Below are 22,676 nucleotides of genomic sequence, written 5' to 3'. Positions count from 1 at the left end.
GCTGCACCCGGGCTGGGCCGCCTCCCCAGCCCATAAAGCTGCTGTCCTCGCCAGTTGGAGACAAATGACCTACTCAGAAATTCCGATTCCGAGGAGTGGGCCCGGCCTCGCCCTGTGCACCGGATATTTCATCGGCTTTCAGGAGCCTCATCACGGTGTTTTATGGCCTGTGCCTGCAGCAGCTGGGGACTTTAATGGGAGCGCCACATAACGCTTATGCAGGTGCTTGTCAAAATGTTTAGGTTTCGGGGGAGGCGGTGGCAGCTACTCCACCTGACGCCAGCGGCAGCTCTCCGTCTCCCTCTGTGCCTCTTCCAGAGAGGGAAGAAAGCTGGGATCAGGACGTCCCAAACTCCTGCCTGTGGCATGAATGTCTGAGTTAGACAGCGGAGGCACACTTACGCCTGGAGAAACGTGCCACGTGCAGAAGAGGCAGTTGCCCACGCTAAAGTACGATAAAATCAGAGTCCAGTGGCACCTTTAAGACCAACAAAGATTTATTCAATGTGTGAGCTTTCGAGTGCAAGCACCCTTCCTCAGACCCAGACTTGCACTCGAAAGCTCATGCCCTGAATAAATCTTCGTTGGTCTTAAACTTGCTCCTGGACTCTGATTTTATTGTGCAACTTCAGACCAACATGGCTACCCATTTCAATCCTGATGTAGTTATTATGATTGGTATTATTATTATTATTATTATTATTATTATTATTATTATTCAGTTTCTTGACTGCCTCTTTCATATGGAGCTCGAGGTGATTTATGACATTCGGTTTACAACACAGGGTGTGTGCCGTGTAGCCAAGAGATCTGAGGATTGTCACAACATGCAGAGATGCAACAGGCAGCCTCCTCTGACAGCAGGCTGTTGTGCTATGGCTGCATGGGGAGCAACCGATGGATCTAACCAGGCCAAAAGCAATGATGCAGAATGATTCGCCCTCAGCCCAGGGTAACTTGTTGTGCAAAGCTGGCACATGAACCATGCAGAGACACTGCAGGAAGCCTCTTCTGATCAGACACTCACATAATGACTGCCCCACACCACTCTACCCCAGCATGAAAGGTCTAGAGCAGGGGTAGTCAACCTGCGGTCCTCCAGATGTCCATGGACTACAATTCCCATGAGCCCCTGCCAGCAAAAAGGTTGACTACCCCTGGTCTAGAGACCTTTTGGTCACTCTCTTTTTTAACAATACAGTTCCCATTCTAGCTGGCAGATCAATGGGGCAAGCGTGACCCCAGTTGGGTGCCAGGGGTGGGGGGGGCGATATCTGGGGCTGGAAGGAAGCAGTCTGCTATTGCTTTGAGCGGAAGACAGCAAAAAGAGGAAAGGACCCCTGAAGAGCCCAGCAGAAAGCCTCGCCTTTAGCCTTCCTCCTTCTACCCGAGGAAAAGACGAAGAGGGGAAAAAGCCTCATTCTTTGCCAGTTAAAGGTGACCAGGATGTCCCAGACGCTTGTCCCTTAGAGGCACTGGTTGAACAGACAGCAGGCCTGACCATTTGTTTTAGTTTTGCTTTTTTTTCAGATTTGCAAAACACGTACGCGTTTTGCTTTCTCAGCTGCGTACTCGATGTCCCATCCTTGAGAAGGAGAGATACTCTGAACAGATGGACGGATGCCCAGAAAAATCTCTGAACAAGTTGATCTAACAGTTCACAGTCTTGATACGTTTATTTCCACAGCGGATTTTTCCTAGGCTCAGAGAAACACTCACCTTATACCGTCAGCAGTAAGGAGCACTGGAAGGTTCTGGGAGGGTCATGTTAATTCCATTTCATTGGGGGCCCAATATGAACTACACCCAAAACACTCCTGGATCTTTCAGATTTGGGTTGTACAAGACTATCTAATCCTTGAGTGCCAGCATGGTGTAGTGAAGAAGAGTTGGTTATTATATGCCACTTTTCTTTACCAAAGCGGCTTACAATTGCCTTCCTTTTCCTCTCCCCACAACAGACACCCTGTGAGGGAGGTGAGGCTGAGAGAGCCCTGATATTACTGAAGAGGAAAAAGATCTGGTTCTTATATGCCACTTTTCCCTACCCGAAGGAGGCTCAAAGCGGCTTACAATCGCCTTCCCTTTCCTCTCCCCACAACAGACACCCTGTGAGGGAGGTGAGGCTGAGACAGCCCTGATATTACTGAAGAAGAAGAGCTGGTTCTTATATGCCGCTTTTCTCTATTCAAAGAAGTCTCAAAGTGGCTTACAGTTGCCTTCCCTTTCCTCCTTGTGCAGTCAGTCGGGTGACCTGGGTCCAGTCACAGTTCTCTCAGAGCTCTCTCAGCTTCACCCAACTCACAGGGGGTCTGCTGTGGAGTGAGGAAGGATAGAGGCTTGTAAGCCACTGAGATGCCCTTAGGTAATAAAAGGCAGGGTACAAAAAAACCAGCTCTTTTCTCTCTCCTTCTGAAAGAGCTTTGGTGAGAACCTCAGAAACTGTTGTTTTATCTTTTAATTAGACTGAATAAGGAATGGTATGTATGTATTTCCGTTACAGAATTCACTTATGTATGCTGGTCTATTTTGTGTCAAAGCGATGACTCCACATTTACTTGTTTCCAGAATGATTAGACTGAGTTTAAATAAAAATCTTAAAAGAAACACGAGTGATCTTTGGGCTGGGATACGTTTTTACTTGGCGCCTGGCGATAAACCTCTGACCTCTTCAGCCAAAGAGCTCCAATCTACAGAGATCGGGTATCAAAGAGAGCAGCCACCTCTCTCTCTCTCGTCCTGCTATTTAGCGGCTAACATGTTTTGTTTTGGGAACAGGCAAGGTGATACCTTCGTTTTCCCTGTGTCTGGTTTAAAATAAATGCTTCCCTTATCCCTTACAGGGGATCACAGTTAACCTGTGAAATGGATGGCCTGCAGACGCAACGTGTATAAAAGGGAAACACACTGACCACACAGTCATAATTAACTTGTGGTCAATTATGCCATGGGACATGGCTTGGACGGCTTCAGAGGGCATCAGACGATTTAGGGAGGAGGGAAGGTCCCCCGACGGCCGTCAGCCGCGACCTCGAAAAGGAATCTTCCTAATTAGAAAGTGAGAAGCAATGGGGAGGGGAGCATCTTCATGCCCATCTTTTGGGTGTTGCTTCTGCCTAGGAAAGACCTGATACCCGCTCAGTCTTGCACATCAGACGGATACTCTGGGAGGTTCACCTGCGGAGCCAGACTATCAGCCACTCCCACAGGAAGACGAATGGCCAGTCTACATTTTGGGCACCTCCTCCGTGGTTAACGCAGGGAACGGCAGATCGGAGGCGGCCGCCGGCAGGGGAGAGCTGCGGTGCCAGCGGGAGAGGCACAGGCCCTGGAAGCATGAGAAAGGAGTGGTCTCCCTTGGGGCTCCTTAAAACACTAAGGCAGGGGTAGTCAAACTGCGGCCCTCCAGATGTCCATGGACTACAATTCCCAGGAGCCCCCTGCCAGCATTTGCTGGCAGGGGGCTCCTGGGAATTGTAGTCCATGGACATCTGGAGGACCGCAGTTTGACTACCCCTGCACTAAGGAATGTCTCATGGCAGACGCCGGCTGGATCAGATGCCAGCTGGGGGGGGGGGGAAATAAGCTTTAGACCCACTTCCCCCCAGCCTCTCCCCCACATACCTATAGGCAGGAATTCCCGGGTTGGCGATCATGACGGACTCCAGGTGGAAGCGGCCATCCCCGAGATACCTGCAACAGAAGCCGGGAGGGGCTGGTGAGGCAACGGAACCAACCATGGGGAGGGCAGGCAGAAAGCGGGGTGCTAATCTGGAACCCCACCCTCACCTCTGCGACGGAGGCTTCTGCCCTTCTCTCCGGGGCCAAGGACGTCCGGAGGCCAGAGCCAATTTTCCAACAGGACCGTCCGAGGCGGCGTTTCAGCGCCATAAGAGCCCGATTACTTTCCATCCGTTCAAAGGCGGGCAGCCCGCTGGGACTAGTTTGCCAGCTCTTTTGTAGCTGAACAGCAAGTCTCCGTTCCAGGCCAAACTCTTCATTAACTGCAATACCCTGGTGGAGTTTTCCTCCGGCCGGTCGGCCTCCGTTCGGTTCGCACGGCCGCTGAGTGATTTGTGTGGCCTGGGGCAGCGGTGGGAGAGAGAAGACCCTGACACCCCCACCCCTCCCAGCCGAAAGCAGCTGAAAGGGGACTGGCTGGCTCTCTGGGAGAAGGGGACAAAGAATACCCCATGGAGACATACCAGAGCCTGTTACTACTGAAGACGTGCTGACCCTAGGGCAAAGCGGGGCTCTTTGCCTGGCTGGAGTTACCCAGAGACATGCCAGGCTGGGAAATCTTTTAAAATTGCTGTTGTTATTATTTTGGCTGCAGCAAAAACAAAAACTCAAAGGCAATTCACGTCACGGCAACCTGAGCGCGGAACAGAGAGCTGCTGCATGGAATTTGTAAGTCTACCTCCTAGGGTTGGCTCGGAGGCATGGAACAATACAAAAAAGCTGCTCCTTCGGTCCTCTCCAGGACCCTTTTGCCCCCCGCCCTAAAGTCTCCAGGCCAGCCCTGGAGCCCTGATCTCATACCTCCGACTGTGTAGGGTCACCAGGTTGGCACTCATCCTTCAAGCTAATGCTAAACGGCACACATTCGCCACCCCCCCTCTGCTCCTGGCGCCAGCCTGTATGAGGCTCAGCTCCATCCGGAAGGCTGAGTTACGACCCTTCAATTCAGTCCAAACAGAATTTCTGAAAGGCACTCCATAAACCATTTCCCCCATTATTCCACTGTAGGTAAAAGGTGACACAGCAAGCAGCATTTCTTAATACAGAGAAGAAACTGCAGATTAGATCTGGGTCTCCAACAGGGAACTAAAGCCAATTTCCAATAACGGTATGATCAACTAGACCAGTGGTGCTCAACCTTCCAAATGCCGCGACCCTTTAATACCGTTCCTCATGTGGTAGGGACCCCCAGCCAGAAAATTATGCAGGGGTTCTTTCACGGAAATTAAACCGAAACTGACCAATGGCTTGAAGATCCATTGTTCAGGATTGTATATAAATTGTTTCTTTCCGCGGGGAGGTGGCACTGGAGTGGGATGCGCTGTGTGGTGAGTGAGCGCACCTGGAGAGGCTGAGCTGCAGGAGCTGCAGGAGCCTGAGGCCGCTGAGGTGCGCCACCACCTGGAGCACCTGGCGGGAGACAGTGCCACACTAGAGGTGCTGCCGGCCGAGCATGAGCACCTGAAGGAGGAGCGGTGCCCTGCCCCTGGCCAAGCTGCTCGCCCTGCCACGACCCCTGTGAAAGGGTCATTCGACCCCCAGGTTGAGAACCACTGAACTAGAAGAAGACTTGGTTTTTATACCCTGCTTTTCTCTACCAGAAGGCATCTCAAAACGACTTGCAATCGCCCTCCCTTCTTTTCCCTGCAACAGGTACTCTGTGAGGTAGGTGGGACTGAGAGAGCCCTGATGTTAATGCTCTGCGAGAACAGCACTATCAAGGCTGTGATGAGCCCAAGGTCACCCAGTTAGCTGCATGTGGAGGAGCGGGGAATCAAACCCAGCTTGCCAGATTAGTAGTGGCCGCTCTTAACCACCATGCAACACTGGCTAGATAGAAGGGTGCAATCATTTCCTTTATCACCACTGTCAGATGGGGCAGAGCAGAAACACTGCCTTGGGGAAGGAAGGAAGGAAGGAAGGAAGGAAGGAAGGAAGGAAGGAAGGAAGGAAGGAAGGAAGGAAGGAAGGAAGGAAGGAAGGAAGGAAGGAAGGAAGGAAGGAAGGAAGGAAGGAAGGAAGATGCAATGTCCAAAATAGTGGGAGGGAGGGTGGGCGGGCGTTGGAGCAGCAGAGCTTTAGGGACTCCTGAATTGTGCTGACCAGCTGGATCGTTTCAATCTGGAGACTGGGCTGCCCTTTTTTCAGCAGCTTGGCAGGAGAAGATTATGGACCACTGAGGGGTATTCAGCGTGAGGCTATGCAAGACTTGTGCTGAACATGATTCAACAGCACACAAAGACTCTCCTGCAGGGGGCGCTGAGGGGGATACATAGCTAAACAGATTCAGATTAGGAACTTCCTGGTATTGTCAAATCCAATCTTCCAGTGTCCTGAGTGGCTCCATTGGAGACTTCCTGCTCCTCTGAGCATGCCTCCTCCCTGATTGCCTCTAGAAGAACCCCAGTTGGACTGATGGGACTCTTTTTCTCCACTTCCCAAAGTTGTTTCTCTACTCAAGAGAACCGTTTTATTCTTCAGGCAGCTGGTGCTACACAATCCTTTGCATATTTATATACCAACCTTCAGTACCGTCAGCCATGCCTTCAGAGGATCCCTGGAGGGGGAGGGAATTCTCTACTGGCGCTTAGAGCATCTTGGCAGCTAGGTTCCCCCCAGGGGGGGGGTTGCAGGACCAGTTCCTCCTAGCCTTCAGCCTTCCTGGAACCTGGGGTCCTTGGGATTTACAGATCATCTCTGCTTTGGATGAGGACAGGAGGCAGCTGAATGGTCCTTGGCTTATGGGGCGCTGCAGGGTTTCTCCTTGCCTGCAGCGCTGTTTAAACAGCCACACAAACTCACCGAGAGGGTCTCTGGCGTTTCGGGGGGGCTAATCGCCTTGCTTTCGTCTCCTCACACCAAGGACCTTGTGAGGTAGGTGGGACTGAGAGCTCTGAGAGAACTGCAACCGGCCCAGCAGGCTTCACGTGGAGGAGCAGGGAATCAAAAGCAGTTCTCCGGATTACAGTCCACTGTGCATAGCCACTACACGGCACTGACTCTCCGGGCTAGGCACAGAAGGTGCCTCATTCTTGGTTCCTTTAAAACAGGCGTAGTCAACCTGTGGTCCTCCAGACGTTCATGGACTACAATTCCCATGAGCCCCTGCCAGCAAACGCTGGCAGGGGCTCATGGGAATTGTAGTCCATGAACATCTGGAGGACCACAGGTTGACTACCCCTGCTTTAAAACAGTGCAGCTGCATTCCCGGACTGCCCAGTTTTTAAATGTCCCTTTTTGTGTTTCAAACGAGCCGATTGTTTTGCGGCATATTAATGTTACGGCTGTCAGTTGCTCTGAGGCTCCACTGGGGGTATTTTTTAAATAAATAAGACACGCACTTGCTAGATCCAGGCTCTTTCTCCGCGGTGCTCGGCTCTCTGCCGTCCCTGCTGTACATTCCGTGCTTGCAATTAACATTTCTAGCAAGGAGCAGGGACTCCGGGCTGGCCTCGTTCTGCAGAGTGGGCCCACCAAGGGCTGCCGTTTGAACCTTGAATCCTTTCCATCCGTCTTTAGATTGTGAGGCACGATCATTTGTATGGTCCATTTGAGAGCGTATTGCTACAAAGTGCCATTTTATGGGCGCCATTTTTCAACACTCTGTCCTCTGTACCAACGTTTCCAGAGGCAGTTGGGTTTTTTTAAGTTAAAACTAGCGCAACAGTTTTTTCTTAAGAAGGTTGGTTCTTATATGCTGCTTTTCTCTACCTGAAGGAGTCTCAAAGTGGCTTACATTCACCTTCCCTTTTCTCTCCCCACAACAGACCCCCTGTGAGGGAGGTGAGGCTGAGAGAGCTCTGAGATTACTGAAGAAGAGTTGGTTCTTATATGCCACTTTTCTCTTCCTGAAGGAGTCTCAAAGCGGCTTACAATCACCTTCCTTTGCCTCTCCCCACAACAGACACCCTTGTGAGGGAGGCGAGGCTGAGAGAGCCCTGATATTCCGGAAGAAGAAGAAGAGTTGGTTCTTATATCCCGCTTTTCTCTTCCTGAAGGAGTCTCAAAACAGCTTACACTCGCCTTCCCTTTCCTCTCCCCACAACAGACACCCTGTGAGGGAGGTGAGGCTGAGAGAGCTCTGATATTCCTGGAGAAGAAGAGTTGATTCTTATATCCCGCTTTTCTCTTCCTGAAGGAGTCTCAAAACGACTTACACTCGCCTTCCCTTTCCTCTCCCCACCACAGAAACCCTCTGAGGGAGGGGAGACTGAGAGAGCCCTGATATTCCTGCTCGGTCAGAACAGCTTTATCAGTGCTGTGGCGAGCCCAAGGTCACCCAGCTGGCTGCATGAGGGGGATTTGGGAATCAAACCCGGCTTTTGCCAGGCTGGCACTCTGTAACATATACTCTGAAACAAAAGAGCAACAAATAAGGAATTCCCCTCCCCCCCCATGCGTCTTCTTGCTCTGATGTGCCTCCTGACTGGAGATAACTCGTACAGAGTCACAACGGGTAACCTCCCCTGAGGGCAGAGAAATCTGCGACATTTCCCCGAAGACTGCCACACGATATGGTGTTGTGGTTCAAAGCAGCAGACTCTTAGTCTGGAGAACCAGGTTGGATTCCCTGCTCCTCCCCATGCAGCCAGCTGGGCAACCTTGGGACAGTCAGAGTTCTTCTAGAGCGGTTCTCTTAGAGCTTCTTACTCTGGATAAGAGAGCAACATCACACACAGGCGACCCCCCCTCGGGGCAGCCAACTCATGGCCAAACAGGTTCAAGGCTATATAGGGGAGGGGCATCAGAAGGAAAAAGGGATTTTCCACATTTTAATTTGCACATTCCTGCCCCCCAAGACAGAAAAGGAAGCCAGTGAATCCTATGGCGTATACCACACACTGGGGAAGGAAAAGACCACCCCCTCCTGAAATATCAGACATTTATCGCTCTCCCCTTTGTCGGGGGCCAGCTGGATGGGGCTCCTTTTCCCCTCCCGCAGTTTGCCCTCCCCCTTCCTTTGCTCCCCCCCCCCCCAAGATCCGCTATTTATTTTTCCACGGCTTCCTCGGCATGATGTTCACAGTGCATTAAGCATTTCCATTACCTCCCATAATTAGGTGTGCGGAAGCTGGAGGCTCGTCTAATTCGCTGTCCTTAAAGAAAATTAATGGGGTTGCTGCATCGGGGCCCAGTCCTTCCCAGTCATTCGTCTTCCTGGCTGGCACCTCCCTGCCCTCCCTCCCCAACCCCCGCCGTTGCAGACGCCTCCCCTGCTGGGTTTGGGGCACGGCTTCGACAGGGCAGAGGGGTCCAGAGGGGCCTGCTCTTTTCAAGAGGTCTCGGGTCAGGGAGCCCTTTTCCAACAGGGGAGGAGGTTAGGGGGTATTGGAAAGGGGGGCACGCTTCCTCCCGGCCATGGGGAGACCTCATTGTTGCTGCCCTACAGGCAGAGGGGCTGAGGGGGAAGCTGGCATTCTCCTGCTGTGGCGGCAGGAGGAGGGGGCAAGAGGCACAGAAATAGGCTGTCTTTCCGAGACATCCAGCTGTCGTTCCCAATATTATTATCGGGGAACTTGCCGTTCTGCACCGTCCCGTTTTTGACAGTCCAAACCTGCAATCTCTGCTCCTGACCTGCTTGCCACTGAGACTGTTCCTCATTCCAACTCTAGCATCGTGCTTCCCCCCCCCCCATGAAAAGCGAGCTTCTCTAGACAGGTCTTCCGAACGATCCCCGGTGATCCCGGAGCACCGTCCCGGTTTCCCTTCCTCAACGATGAACAAGAGGCATGTTCTGCACTGATGCCGAGGCTCAAGGTGGGAATGAGAGAGGAACATCTTGCTGGCAACTCCGCCCGGGCTGAGTTGGTCTGACTCTCCTGCAGGTACTATAATGGCTTGAGCATGGCCAGAGGCATGACCCTTCTGCCTGCTTGCCTTCCGGCTCACACTCAGGAGCGTGCAGTCTCGAGCACCCCAATTGTTTGGTTTGAGAGCCAGTTTGGTGCAGTGGTTAGGAGTGCGGACTTCTAATCTGGCATGCCAGGTTCGATTCTGCACTCCCCCACATGCAGCCAGATGGGTGAACTTGGGCTCGCCACGGCACTGATAAAACTGTTCTGACCGAGCAGTGATATCAGGGCTCTCTCAGCCTCACCCACCTCACAGGGTGTCTGTTGTGGGGAGAGGAAAGGGAAGGCGACTGTAAGCCGCTTTGAGCCTCCTTCGGGTAGGGAAAAGCGGCATATAAGAACCAACTCTTCTTCTTCTTCAGTAATATCAGGGCTCTCTCAGCCTCACCCACCCCACAGGGTGTCTGTTGTGGGGAGAGGAAAGGGAAGGCAACTGTAAGCCGCTTTGAGCCTCCTCCGGGTAGGGAAAAGCGGCATATAAGAACCAACTCTTCTTCTTCTTCCAATATTGCATTAGATCACCTTTCGTTTTCCTGTTGCTGCCAGCCACTTTGGATGTCTTTGTGGGGAAAGCGGGGTATAAATATTAAGAGAAATAAAACTTTGCTAGCACGTGCCTTTGGCTCAAATGAAACCGGAAAGACCAGGGAAAAACGGAAGGCCCCCTCCCGACCACTGTGACGTGACCCTTACTCACACGATGGCCTCGGTGCCCTCTGCCAGACGAGGGGATGTACACCCCAATATCTCCCCGGGTGAGAGAGGCTTGCACTGCGGAGTGCAGATGGTATAATCTGCTGAAAGTTCCCGAGTGGCTGCCTGTAAAGAGAGAGGGGAAAAGAGACAAAACATGAAGAAGAGTGGACAACAGCTCATGAGAACGGCCCATTCTTTCAGGGTACTACCACAGGGAGACACAGGCAAAGCCCTCCTGGGCCGGATTCCAAAAGGAGAACCTAATCCAGTTCCATTTCTCCAAATTCCAGCCAGCCAAGAGGCCTTGGGAAATAGCCAAGTCCAATATCGGAGATACACTGCCTTGGAGCAGAGAGGTTCCATTGAGGTAAGCAAAATGATGAGAAGTAGGTAAGATCTTTTTTGCACAATGAGGAATGGTCCAGGATCCCGACAGGAAGGCCAAAAGGAGCAGGGGATGATTCCCAGGGAGCTTGCCCCCAATCCAGGATCAGAGTTGGAAACATTCTGATTTCCAAGGATAATTTTTCACCAGCCAAAACTCTCTTCATTAGATCTGAGCTCAGATTCCTGAAACCTTACGCCCTGGAAACTTTGCTAGTCTTCAAGGAAGGGCTGGACTCGAATCACGGCCCTCCAGCGGGCCCCCCCGGGATCTTGGCGCCACGACAGGAGGGATGCGCCTGCCTCACGGCTGGCCGCCAACCCTGATGAGGCATCCGTTAAAAACAGGTGGCTGCTTAACGCTTCGACGCTGCCATGTTTGGACAGCCCCTGCTGGAGGCGCCCATCCATCTCTGCCTACTTGCAGGGAACCTGCCTAGCTCTCGGGCCCTGCCAGGGCCTCCCCACCGGCCACCTGGTCAGCAATTTCCAACGTCGAGTGCTTGGCTATCTGTGGTGGCAACACACGAGCGATTCCCTGCAAGAGGAGAGATGCCAAAATACGCGTCCCGTTATCTGGGGTGTGCAGATTCAAAGGTGACCTGCAGCTGGACGGGCTCAGGGCATGCAGGAAGCTGCTGGATTCTGGATCGGACCCATAATTCAGAAAGTCTCGGGCAGTCTTCAAGCAAAGGTTGGATACACACTTTTCTTGGATGCTTTAGGATGCTTGGGGCTGATCCTGCGTTGAGCAGGGGGTTGGACTAGATGGCCTGTCTGGCCCCTTCCAACTCTATGATTCTATGATTCATAATCCACCAAGGTCTGGACTGTCCCCTCGAACTGGCAACAGCTCTCCGAGGTTTTTCACATCTCCTACCGTGTTGTCCTTTCAGCTGGAGATGCCGGGGATTGAACCCGAGACTTTCTGAATGCCAAGCAGATGCCCTGCCATGCGGAAGGGGCTCTTGCTCAGTGGTAGGGCAACTGCTTGGCATGCAGGAGGCCCCAGATTCAATCCAGGCATTTTGAAGGGGAAATGTGCCGGTGGTGGGGTGGGGGTACCGTCCAGCCAGCCTGAATCCTCCCCCCCTCCCAGGTAACCAGGCTTACAGGAAAAGAGAACCAACCGACCCAGGACAGGAAACGCTGCCCTAGTTGTCTCCTCCGGTGGGCCGCTCCTTCCAAAGCATCACTTTCCCACGCCTCTGCTCACCTGAAGGGCAGACACAAACTGAACCGTGCTGACCAGCGCCAGCGTGGACCTCGCCGGGAAGTTGAACCGCAGCGTCTCCACGAAGTGGGCCGTGTCGATCTTGATGTCGACGAAGACGTACAGCATTTTCACGCCCGACGTGGGGTCGATGGGAACTGTGGGAGGAGAGAAGGACAGAGGCTGTCTGTCGCTGCTGCCGGGACCCCACTGGGGAAGGGGAAGAGCCCCCCGGGTGAAGGAGAGAAGCAGAACTGCCCCTTGCTCTCCCACCAGTTCGCCTCCTTCCCAAGAGCTCACGACCGGCCCAACAGTGCACTGCGTAGGGGAGGGCGCTCGGAATCCTGACCCGCTTGGCTTTCCTTACCCCCCTCCCCAGCCCACTGTCCCACACAAAGGTCAGGCCCACGTCGGCGGTCAACACGGCCTCTCTGCAAACGGGCAGATGAGAATGTCAACACTGGCCAAAAGTGATTCTGGTTCCATCCTGCTTGCATGAATAGTTTCTGTTTACGGGAGGAACAAGGTAACCATGCATTTGAGCAGGAGGCGACCAGAGCTGTCAGGGCAGACACATGGGGGGGGAAGGGGGGGAGAAACGCACTAAATGCTTCGGTTGCCAATCCCTGGATGGGAAATTCCTGGAAATTTGGGGGTGGAGTGCAGGGAGGGCAAGATCTGGAGGAGGAGGAGAAGGAGAGTTGGATCTTAGATGCCACTTTTCTCTACCCGGAGGAGTCTCAAAGTGGTTTACATTCGCCTTCCCTTTCCTCTCCCTACAACAGACACCCTGTGAGGTGGGTGAGGCAGAGAGAGCTCTGATATTACTGCTCAGAACAGCTCTATCAGTGCTCTGGCAAGCCCAAGGTCACCCAGCTGGCTGATGTCTGTGGTCTGGAGGTCAGTTGTAATTCGGGGAGATCTCCGGGCCCAGCCTGGAAGCTGGCAACCTTGCCGAACTGTTATGTCCTCTCCTGGGGGCCACCCAGAAACTGCCATGCGGTGCAGCGCAAGTCCAGAAGGCACAAAAAGGAAGGCTCAGTCGAGTCCAAGGCACCCGCCTCCCAACGAGGCCTCCCCTGGCTCCGCCTCCTGTCAATCAGCCTTGCAGGGAGAAAAATTCCGTATCCTTAATTGGCGCATCTAGAGGAGGCTGCTTGCTGCGTCTCTGCATGATATTGCTCCAGCCTCCGCCTGCCGCCAATCAAGACGGAATCATGCTCAGCACCCTTGCTCCCGCACCACATCAACAGCGGCCCGTTTTCCATTCCGGTTCATAAACCTTTGCGCCTCAGCTAAGGAAGCGCAGGATTCTGAGGCCCAGATGCTTCGGTGATCCTTAGGGAGATCCGTGCTCCTGGCTGGCAGGACCGAGGCCAGACCATCCTCTGAAGCAGAGCCCAGGAGGACGGAGACTGGGGGTCCTCAAAAACGTTTGCACTGCGGAAGGATAGCAAGCTGTGCATGAAGGTGCTGAAACCTCCCTACAATCTCCCGCCTTTCTGGTTGCCCACCGCGCAGGCATCTTTGCCCTGCCTGCCCACTGGAATCCAAAAATCCCTTTCGTTTAAAGGCATCCACAATTATAACGAGGGGGGGTCAAACCGTATGGTTTGCACACGTCGATTCCGAGCCCACCCTTCCAAAATTAAATGAAGTCGCTCTGGCGTGCTTAAATGGGCTGACTCTGCTCCCCGACCGGAGAGCTGGATTTGAGCCCTTGGCACAACGCCCCTGCAGGGTGGGCACTTTGGGGCTGCCACCTGGGGGGGAGGAAGGGCACCATGCCGCTCTCCACCTCCTCCCCACCCTGCCCTGCCCCTTGCTGACAATGAAGTGGATTGCCGGCCAGCTCTTTGCCTGCTGTGCCTCAGCCAGATCTTCCAAGCAGAGCTCTGTGATCCCAGGAAAAAAATGGGGGGGGGGGTGGAGAATAACACAGGCTGCCCTCCCAACCAAGGATTGCATGGCCAGGTGATTCCCTGGCAAAGATCAAGCAAGGAGGGGCTTCTCGTGTATCCTTGCTCTAAGACCCCAGCAGCATCCTGTAGGTTCCCTCACCTGTCCAACCCTCTTTTCTCCCCCACCCTTGCAACCCCCCCGTCCCCATGATGCTCCAAGAAGGCAGTGTGGCAGAAGGCACGGGTCCTGCCCCCCCCTGCAGATCCACCTTAAAAAGCCGACACAGCGGCCTTTTCTTCCTCTCCTCCCCACCCCTTCCTTGTTATTTTGAGCCCATTCCATCCTGGGTGGACTTCAAAGTTAGCAGCATCTGGGACAGCAGTGCAGTTTCCATGGCAACAGAATCCAGAGTACCCGTTCCGCCTAGGGAGCCGGCAACCGTTGCCTGCCTGCCTTCCCTCCCTCCCTCCCTGCTCTACGAGGTCTCCTCCTCATGCTCAGCCAGCCGCACAAACTGCGCAAGCCCCCTGCCCCACCCCTCTGAGCCCCCTTCGCAGAGCTCTGGAAGCCTCTCCATCCTGGGAGGGGGAGGGAGAGGAGGCCCAGGTGGGCAGTGCAGGTGAACCAGAAAGCCCAGCATCCACAGGGCCCCGTACAGGACCAACTGTGAAGCAAAGGCCAATGGGATTCAAACAGGGAAGGCAGAAGCTTATCCGAGATTGCACTCCCATTTGTATTGCTCAAGGATCCCTACCTGCTGCCTTCTGCTAGACACTCAAGTAGGCCTCAGCCTGAGAGCTGCCGATCCTTTACGAGGGACCCGGGGCCTTTGGGGTTGAGCTTACGGGTCTTATTTATTAAAACATGTACACCCCGCTTTTGCTTCCGCTTCAAGGCGGCTCACAGTCTTATCCCCGTCTGGCCAGTCGTACCGTGCTGGTGAGCCAAGCAGGCAAGCGATGTCTCCCTTTTGTCAAAAGCTGCCGTGAAAAATATACATCTATGGCGGGGGGGGGGGGGGGAGGCACACCTGGTTTGGATGCAGCCCAAGCAAAGAGCCTTGAACAAAACAGCGCTTTGGATTGGTTAGCCAAGAGCCGACCGCTGGGCGGGGGGAGGCAAAGACGACTGACGCGAGGATGAATGAGGAAAAAGCCACCGGCACGCACAGGATCCTGAGCTTTGCGCCAGATTCTCCTGGGACGGTTTGGTGGGTACACAAAGTACACCCAAGCGCTGCCAAAAACCATTTGCAAAACCCCGGTGGCTTTTAAAGGGTCTTCGAGCAGGATTCCTGCTCCTCTGGAAGCAAAGGCGGGACTGCAGCTGGATTCCACCATTTCTAAAACATCACGAGCCGTCGGTTTCTGCGTTAACATGTGTTAAGGTTCGCCAGGCAACCTTGCCGCGTTTCCGTCCTTCGATCACTTTGACCTGCCACTTCAGACTCCCCGTAGATTTGCGGGGGGGGGGGGAAGGGGGGGCGCTGTAATTCACGTATTGATTTTTCCGAGCGGAGGATCCAAATTTGTTTGCCGAAGCTCCGGGTGACAAGGGTCCCTTGCGGGGGACTTAAAAGATAACTTCTGCCCTGACGTGCCAACTTTTCCGGGTTTTTCCCCAACTTTAGCAGGCGCAGAACCACACGGGGATTGTGCCAGCTCAAAAATACAAATCAAGCCAGCGTTAACTCTAGTTCCACAGTTCCCATACCACGTGGGCATCTCTGGTGGCTCCAGGGCCCATAGCCCACTAGGGCAGGGGTGGTCAACCTGTGGCCCTCCAGATGTTCATGGACTACAATTCCCATGAGCCCCTGCCAGCAAACGCTGGCAGGGGCTCATGGGAATCGAAGTCAATGAACATCTGGAGGACCACAAGTTGACTACCCCTGCACTAGGGCATAAGCAGCCAGGTCAACCACTTACGGGAGCGCATCAAGCTGCCTTCAGGTGTGGGGGCACTGATACAAGGCACTTCCTTGCTAACACAGAAGGGAGAGTATGCCCTGAGAAATCAATTCAGGCTGCCTGCAACCCTCCAGAGTGCTCTGCCAGAACAGTGGCATTCCTGGGTCCATGCCAGAGCATGTGTTTGGCATGCAGAAGGCCCTGAGCTCACACAAAGCTGAGTCGTCAGACCACTGGTCCCATCAAGGTAAGTAAATTGTCTACTGAACCAGCAGGAGAGCTCAGATGGAGCTCGTCCAGATCACCTAGTACCTGATCCCTTTTGACTGGAGATGTGGGGATTGAGCCCAGGATCTTCTGCATGTCAAGCAGAGGCTCTACCACTAAGCCATGGTCCCTATCCCGGCAGCTCAGGTTACAAAGATCAGGTAAGTAGGGGATGTGAAAGAGTTGTGCCTGGGACTCCAACTGAGTAGACAACCAAGAAGGGCTCATAAAATACAGGAAGTATACAGGTTGAGATACTATTGTGGGTGTTCTCAAATGAGAACTGCTAGAGTCCCCACTGGAACTCCTTGGAGGGCTGGATAGGGATCCAGCCAGTGCTGAGACAGCTGAATTGGCTGCCAGCTGAAGCCCAGATCAAGTTCAAGGTTTTGGTGTTAACCTTTAAGGCCATCCAAAGTCTGGGGCCTACATACTTGTGGGCCTGCCTATCTCCTTATGCCCCTCACTGGGTCCTTTGCCTGGTGGGTGCGAATCTGTTAGTGGTCCCTGACCCAAGGGAGGTATGTCTGGCCTTGACCTGGGCCAGGGCCTTTTCGATACTGGCCCCGACCTGAGAGAATGGCCTCCCGGGAGAGCTGAGGGCCTGACGGAACTTTCCCAGTTGCTCAGGGCCTGTAAAATGGAGCTCTTCCGCCAGGTCTTTGTATGGGGCCAAGGCAAGTAAGATCTGGGCCCTTCGTTGAGCTGAGCAAGCGGGAACATCAGGCTGCCTGGGCAGCCCCCGCAGGGAGTCTTAGACCATTGTTGGGGGTGGAGATGGAGTTTTAACGGGACCATGTCATTTGATGGGATTTTATTGTGAAAGACGACGGTTACCCGTCACGAGCCATTATGTGGGAGTGGCGGGATACAAACGGAATCATCCATCAACCAATCAATAACGCTCGCGCTTGTTTACAGTAGGAGACACAAACTTTAGAAGTCGTCGCACAATGCGGTATTTAAGAATGGCCCGATGGAGCACAAGGCAGCGTCATGTGTGCCCATCGGGGGTCTTGGCACCAGCTGTTTGTTGCTGCCCCGTTCAGCATCGTGACTAGTAGCCAGACTCAACTGAGTCCCAGTGTGGGGCTCCCCATGTACCGCAGCAGGCAGCCTTAAGGCGCAGCCCTCCCCTGCCAAGTCCAGAGCTACGTGGGAGGGGGGCAAAGAAAGAGGCGCCATCGGAATCCGGGGCAAAGGCCAGCCTGGGCTACGTACTCAGGCAGCTGTGGCCGTAGTGCACCAGGAAATCGGCTCCCAACGCCCGGGCAGTGAAGTCGTTTACGCAACAGGCCCCATAGGTCACATCGCCCATCACAACAGCGTCCGCTCCGGTGAACCTGCAAGGGAAAGAGGAGTGGGGGGGGTCAGCAAGTCCCGGGGCCAACTGGCCTTCCCCGGCCTTCCCCCCTTCCCCCCCCCCCCGGCTCTCCACTAGCCAGCCAAGACAGCACAGGGGCTACGGAGATGGCCATGGGGCTGCATTCGAGAGGCCTACTTCAAGCCCTTTCCCCGCAAGCCCATAGGAAGGCTGGAGTGCCGGCCTAATTTCCCGAGTTGTAAAAAAGGATCAAGGCGTTTGCCTGTGAACACCCCAGAACTGTTTGGCAGGGGGAATTGGAAAGAGCTATCAGGAAAGGCTCCTCCCAGGGAAGAGGAAAAGCTGCCCAAGGCCTGGCCACATCATTAAACCAGGAGCTAATCCGTCTCTTCAGCTGGGGAAATGTGCCTGGCTGTCCAGGGGATTAGGCACTCCTGCGAATCTCCTGCTCACAGCGGGGAGAGGACCCTGCTTCGTCTGGAGCTAGGAGGGGGCCGCCCCCAGCACTGGCAGGAGTCCCACTGGAAATCCACTCCCAGTTCTTCCAGGGGGGCGAAAGACTGCAGGCAGCTAGGAGATACGTCTGCTGAAGACCCTCCACTCCCTGGGCCTGGTCAGTGGGTGCCTTCTGTAGCTCAGGGCTCTTGCTGGCAGCAGATAGAGCTAGGGATGCACAAGGGACAATCTAGGGAGGAGGACTTGGAAGGCTGAGGGTCTTGGGAACGTTCAGCCTGGAGAAGAGGAGGTTGAAAGGGGACAGGAGGGCTCTCTTGAAGTATCTGATAGGGGATGCAAAAGACGTGGACACAGGCAAAATGGAGGGGGTGCAGAGGAGAGCAGAGAGGAAGATCTGGGGTCTGTGGACCAAGCCCTATGAGGGAAGGCTGAGGGGCTTGGGAATGTTCAGTCTGGAGAAGAGGAGGTTGAGAGAGCACAGGAGCATCCGAAAGTTTGTCAGAGGAAGGCAGGGAGCAGTTCCTGTTGGCGGCAGAGGAGAGGACCTACAGTAATGGCTTTAAACTGTGTGTAGAACAGTACCAGCTAGATATCAGGAAATTTCGCAAAGTAGTTCAGCAGTGAAATCGGCTGCCTAAGGAGGTGGTGAGCTCCCCCTCCCTGGCAGTCCTCAAGCAGCGGCTGGACAGATGCTTATCCTGGATGCTCAAGGCTAATCCTACACTGAGCAGGGGGTTGGACCGGGTGGCCTGTCTGGCCCCTTCCCACTCTACGAATCTACTTTCCAGCACACGATCGTTCCATAGAAAACGTTCAATTCCTAAAGAGTCCTTGTTTTACGAAATGAACAGCCACGAAGGAACGCCAATAAGAGGCAAGCTCGGGTGCTTCAAAGTTGCTGGAATTCACATTTCTCAGGCAATTATCCCGAGAAGTAGAGAAAGTACTTGTATGTTTTATCGATTTGCAAATTAGGGGAGGGGGAGCAGAGAGGAAGAAAACACAAATGCGCATCATCCTCCAAACTGAACCAAATCGAGTTCTGAGGCCGGGTGGATCGGCCGTGCTGACCCAGCCCAAACCAAATCTAACGTTCTTATTTGCAGGTTTCCCCTCCTGGGGTGGAAGAGATGTTGTAATCCCCGGACTGATACGGAACTAACAAACCATGCAAGGGATGAGGTGTCCCGGCAAATTCTGCATAAGGGAGGGCAGTTCTGCCGGAGCAGATGAAAGACGCCCACATCTATGGCATATCATGCATGGCTCTTTGGGTGGCCCGCAATGAGCACATCAACCGTTTTTGGAGCTACTGGGCTTTTTGCCTCCTTTTGCTTCGTAAACAATTTTCAGGGTGGTGGTTTTTTTTTTTTTAATTCTTTCTTAAATTTAAACACTGCAAGAGAAGAGGCATTTTATATTGTCCTTGATTTTCTGCAGGCATTATTCCGACAGAATCCTTTCCCAAACAATGCTTTGAATTTCTTTGAATACAACAGGTTAGCTACACCGATCCCCCCCGCTATGTGGTTGGAGTATTGGTCCCTATTGGGATATTAACACGGGGTAGGTACGCTGTTGCTTACTAAACGCATTGAAATCAACGTGCAAAATCAGATCACGTTCTGTTTAGGGCCCCGGACAATTTTCTGGCCCAGCGCAGAATATTCCAGAAAACGCCCGTCACTGGGGACAAGTAGAGATTGCCAACCTCCAGGTGGGGTCTGGAGTTCTCCCAGAATTTTGACAGATTTCCAGATGACAAGAGTTCTGTTCCCTGGGAGGAAATGGCAGCTTTGGAGCATGGGTGGCATCATGTTCCTACTGCGCTCCCTCCCCAGGCACCTCCCCCAAGTCTTCAGAAATATCCCATGCTGGAGATGGCAAGGGCCAGCCAGTTCCTCCAGAGGACCAACAACAGGGCATTGAGACCAAGGCATTCATAAGAACACAAGTGCCCTGCTGGATAAGACCAGTGGTCCATCTAGTCCAGCATCCTGTCTCACACAGTGGCCAGCCATCTCCTCTGGAGGGCCAATAACAGGGCAGAGGGGCCGAGGCTGCATCCTGCTGTGTTCTAGGCCCAAAGAGGGCTCTGACAGAATTGCCCACAGCAGCTCCTAGCAGGGCCGGTTCCAGATTCCGGGAGGCCCTGAGAAGAGGGTTTCCTTGTCCCCCCCTTCCCAGACCCTCACCCCAGTGTCTCATCTCTCCTTGCCCTGCTCACAAGCCCTCCAACTGCCCATGCTCTCAGCCACCTGCGTGGCCCGCAGCCCCTTTCCTGACGGCACCAGGCACAGCATGCAGCTGGAGGCCCGGCTGGGGCAGCACTTGCTCACCAGCAGTCAGGGAGGCTGCCTGCTGGGGAGTTGGCAGCGGTGGGCCCTGGTGGACACCCTGGCAGCTGCCCCACCTGTTGAGGCTGGCTCAGGCTCCTAGCCACCAACGACAAGCTCCTGCTGAAGTATACACACACACCGGGACACAGCTCAGCACTCCCAGGATTCCGGGCTGCCCTTTCTAAACTTGCCAAGTACTCTGTGACCTTTGCATTCTCCTGCACAACTGCGATGCCCGTTTTGGCAGGCAAGGAGTGCGGTGCTTGAGCCAAAGAGCTCGCCCCGGGATGCGAAGGGAAGCCGCGGTGAACAGACCTGGCTGGACCGCTCCATTCGAGGCCAGGCTGCACCTTAAGAGACCAACAAGATGTTGACTTATACCCCGCCCACTGCCCTCCTCCCAAAAAAACTTGTTGGGTCTCCAAATCAATCAATAAAAATACTTAATTTTTCTAGCCCGCCTTTCCAATACATCTCAGGGCGGGTAAGCAGCATCCGAAAACAACAATTAAGTTAAAAACACCACCAGTCTCAATTCCCCCCCAATCAAGATGGGGTTTGAACATCAAGGAGCGGTGCAACCAGTGTGTCTTAGGGGTTATTTTGGGCCCTGACCATAAGCTTGGTAGAACAGCTCCGCCTTACAGGTACGGTGCTGCAGGGCCCTGAACACTATTCGGGAGCACCTCCCACCAGGCTGGGCCCAGGGATGCTGAGCAGACGTCATTCTGCAGATCTTAATGCTCTTGGAGATGGGGATATAAGGGAAAAGGTGTTCCCAGACTGGAATCCGGCCATTCTAACCTGTTCCCCAGAAGAAGGATTCAAGAAGCCATGATCTACACCAGAAGTAGTCGAACTGCGGACCTCCAGATGCCCATGGACTACAATTCCCATGAGCCCCTGCCAGCAAATGCTGGCAGGGGCTCATGGGAATTGTAGTCCATGGATATCTGGAGGGCCGCAGTTCGACTACCCCTGATCTACACTGTCCATTGTTGCCAAATCCAGCCACCACCACTCCCAGCTATGCGCTCTGGATTCATACACATGGCGCTATTTACATCGATGCCCCCAATTCAGCAATGTGGTCCACGGGAAAGCCAAGCCCCTCCCTGCCCCACAAAACAATCAGGAGCTGCTCCCAAGAACGTCCTGCTCACCTCCGCGGCTTGACTCTTTCCGACACTGTTTACGTGGGAACGCTGGCCGGGGCCTTCTGCCTCTGACCTACCACTGACTGACAATGCATGGAGAGCCGGGGATTCCTCATCATTGGCATCCCAAACACTCGGTTTCTTACCTTGTGGGGAGAAGCCCAAGCACAAAAGGAAGCCTGAACCCCGGATGCATCATGCTTCACCCCCCCCCCCAAGAGTTGCTTGGCTCAATACTCTCCCCATGTAGGTGTCTTGTTTAAAAAAAGACATTTGGAGAGGCCTGGAAAATTGTCTGTGGCAATGTGGCCACAGAGGACACCCAGATGTTTTTTTTTAAGAAATAACTGCTGGGCAGGAATCAAGCCTAGAGTCCGATGCTGGCAACGCCATTACCCCACAGGTGCCACCAGCTCCTTCCTCCTAGTGCAAAGGCCAGGTGCCACCTCTGAACAAAGGCCCAGAGCTTCCACATTGCAAGAAGACCTGCCTGGTGGTCTGACTTTTCCTGCTCTGCACAGCCAAACCCCTCCCCATGTGTTATTGGCTAGCAGGGTCTGAATTTGCTGAGACTGAGAGAAAAAAGGATCCGGGGGTCCTAGTGAACAGCCCAGTGAAAGGGTCAGCCCAGTGTGCAGCAGACCTTAAGCCAAACTCAACATTGGGGATTATAAGGAAAGGGATGAAGAATAAAACAGCCAATATTATAACGCCCCTGTATAGATCTATGCTGCAGCCTGATTTGGAATGTTAAGAGCAGTTCCGGTGACCATATCGCAAAAAGGACACGGCAGAGCTGGGAAAAGAACAGAGGAGGGCAACCAAGATGAGGAAGGGGGTTAGACCTCCTTCTTTAGGAGGAAAAGCTGAAGAATCTGGGACTTTTCAGTTGAGAAAACAGATAACTAGTGGGGAGGAGGGGGACACACATGATAGAGGTTGACACAGTTATGCCTGGGCTGGAGACAGTTGACAAACATAGCTTTTTTTCCCCAATTGCAAAACTTGAGGGCATCCAATGAAGTTGACGGGCAGTAGGTTCAGGCTGGGCAAAAGGAAACACCACTTTACGCAGGGAGCTATTAAAAGGAGGCTATCACGCTAACAAAGGCTCGTGATGATTAAAAGGAGGCATATGCTGCCAGAGGATGCGGTGATTGATACACAGCTTGAAAAGGGGATTAAGATAGATTCATGGAGCATAAGTCTATCATCGGCTACTAGCCATGGTGGCTGAGAGGAACCTCCACATTCAGGGGCGTTAACCAGGAGGCAACATCAGCAGAAGACCTCAGCCTCTCTGCCCTGTTGTGGACCCTCCAGAGGAACTGGTTGGCCACCGTGTGAGGTACTAGATGGACTTACTGGACCGATCCAGCAGGACTCTGCTTGTGTTACATCGTCCCCATCAGAGCTGGGAACAGGCATCTCACAT

At 53.6% G+C, this 22,676-nt stretch overlaps 1 protein-coding gene across 2 annotated transcripts in view; it reads right to left on the bottom strand.

The window, feature by feature from the left end:
- DPH1 (diphthamide biosynthesis 1) overlaps window positions 1-22,676 on the bottom strand; it is a 52,844-nt gene that overhangs the window by 9,728 nt on the left and 20,440 nt on the right. The window contains exons 4-7 of one of the 2 annotated variants that reach the window (XM_077311636.1): window positions 17,187-17,308; window positions 11,890-12,044; window positions 10,291-10,412; window positions 3,625-3,693 (exon numbers count right to left, since the gene is read on the bottom strand). In XM_077311636.1, the coding sequence (XP_077167751.1) occupies window positions 3,625-3,693; window positions 10,291-10,412; window positions 11,890-12,044; window positions 17,187-17,308 (468 nt within the window). The remainder of the gene's footprint in view (window positions 1-3,624; window positions 3,694-10,290; window positions 10,413-11,889; window positions 12,045-17,186; window positions 17,309-22,676) is intronic. The other variant, XM_077311635.1, reaches the window with a different exon arrangement.

Source organism: Paroedura picta, chromosome 15 (genome assembly GCF_049243985.1).
Source record: "Paroedura picta isolate Pp20150507F chromosome 15, Ppicta_v3.0, whole genome shotgun sequence".
Lineage (NCBI taxonomy): Eukaryota > Metazoa > Chordata > Lepidosauria > Squamata > Gekkonidae > Paroedura > Paroedura picta.
This window is presented reverse-complemented; position numbering and strand designations above follow the sequence as displayed.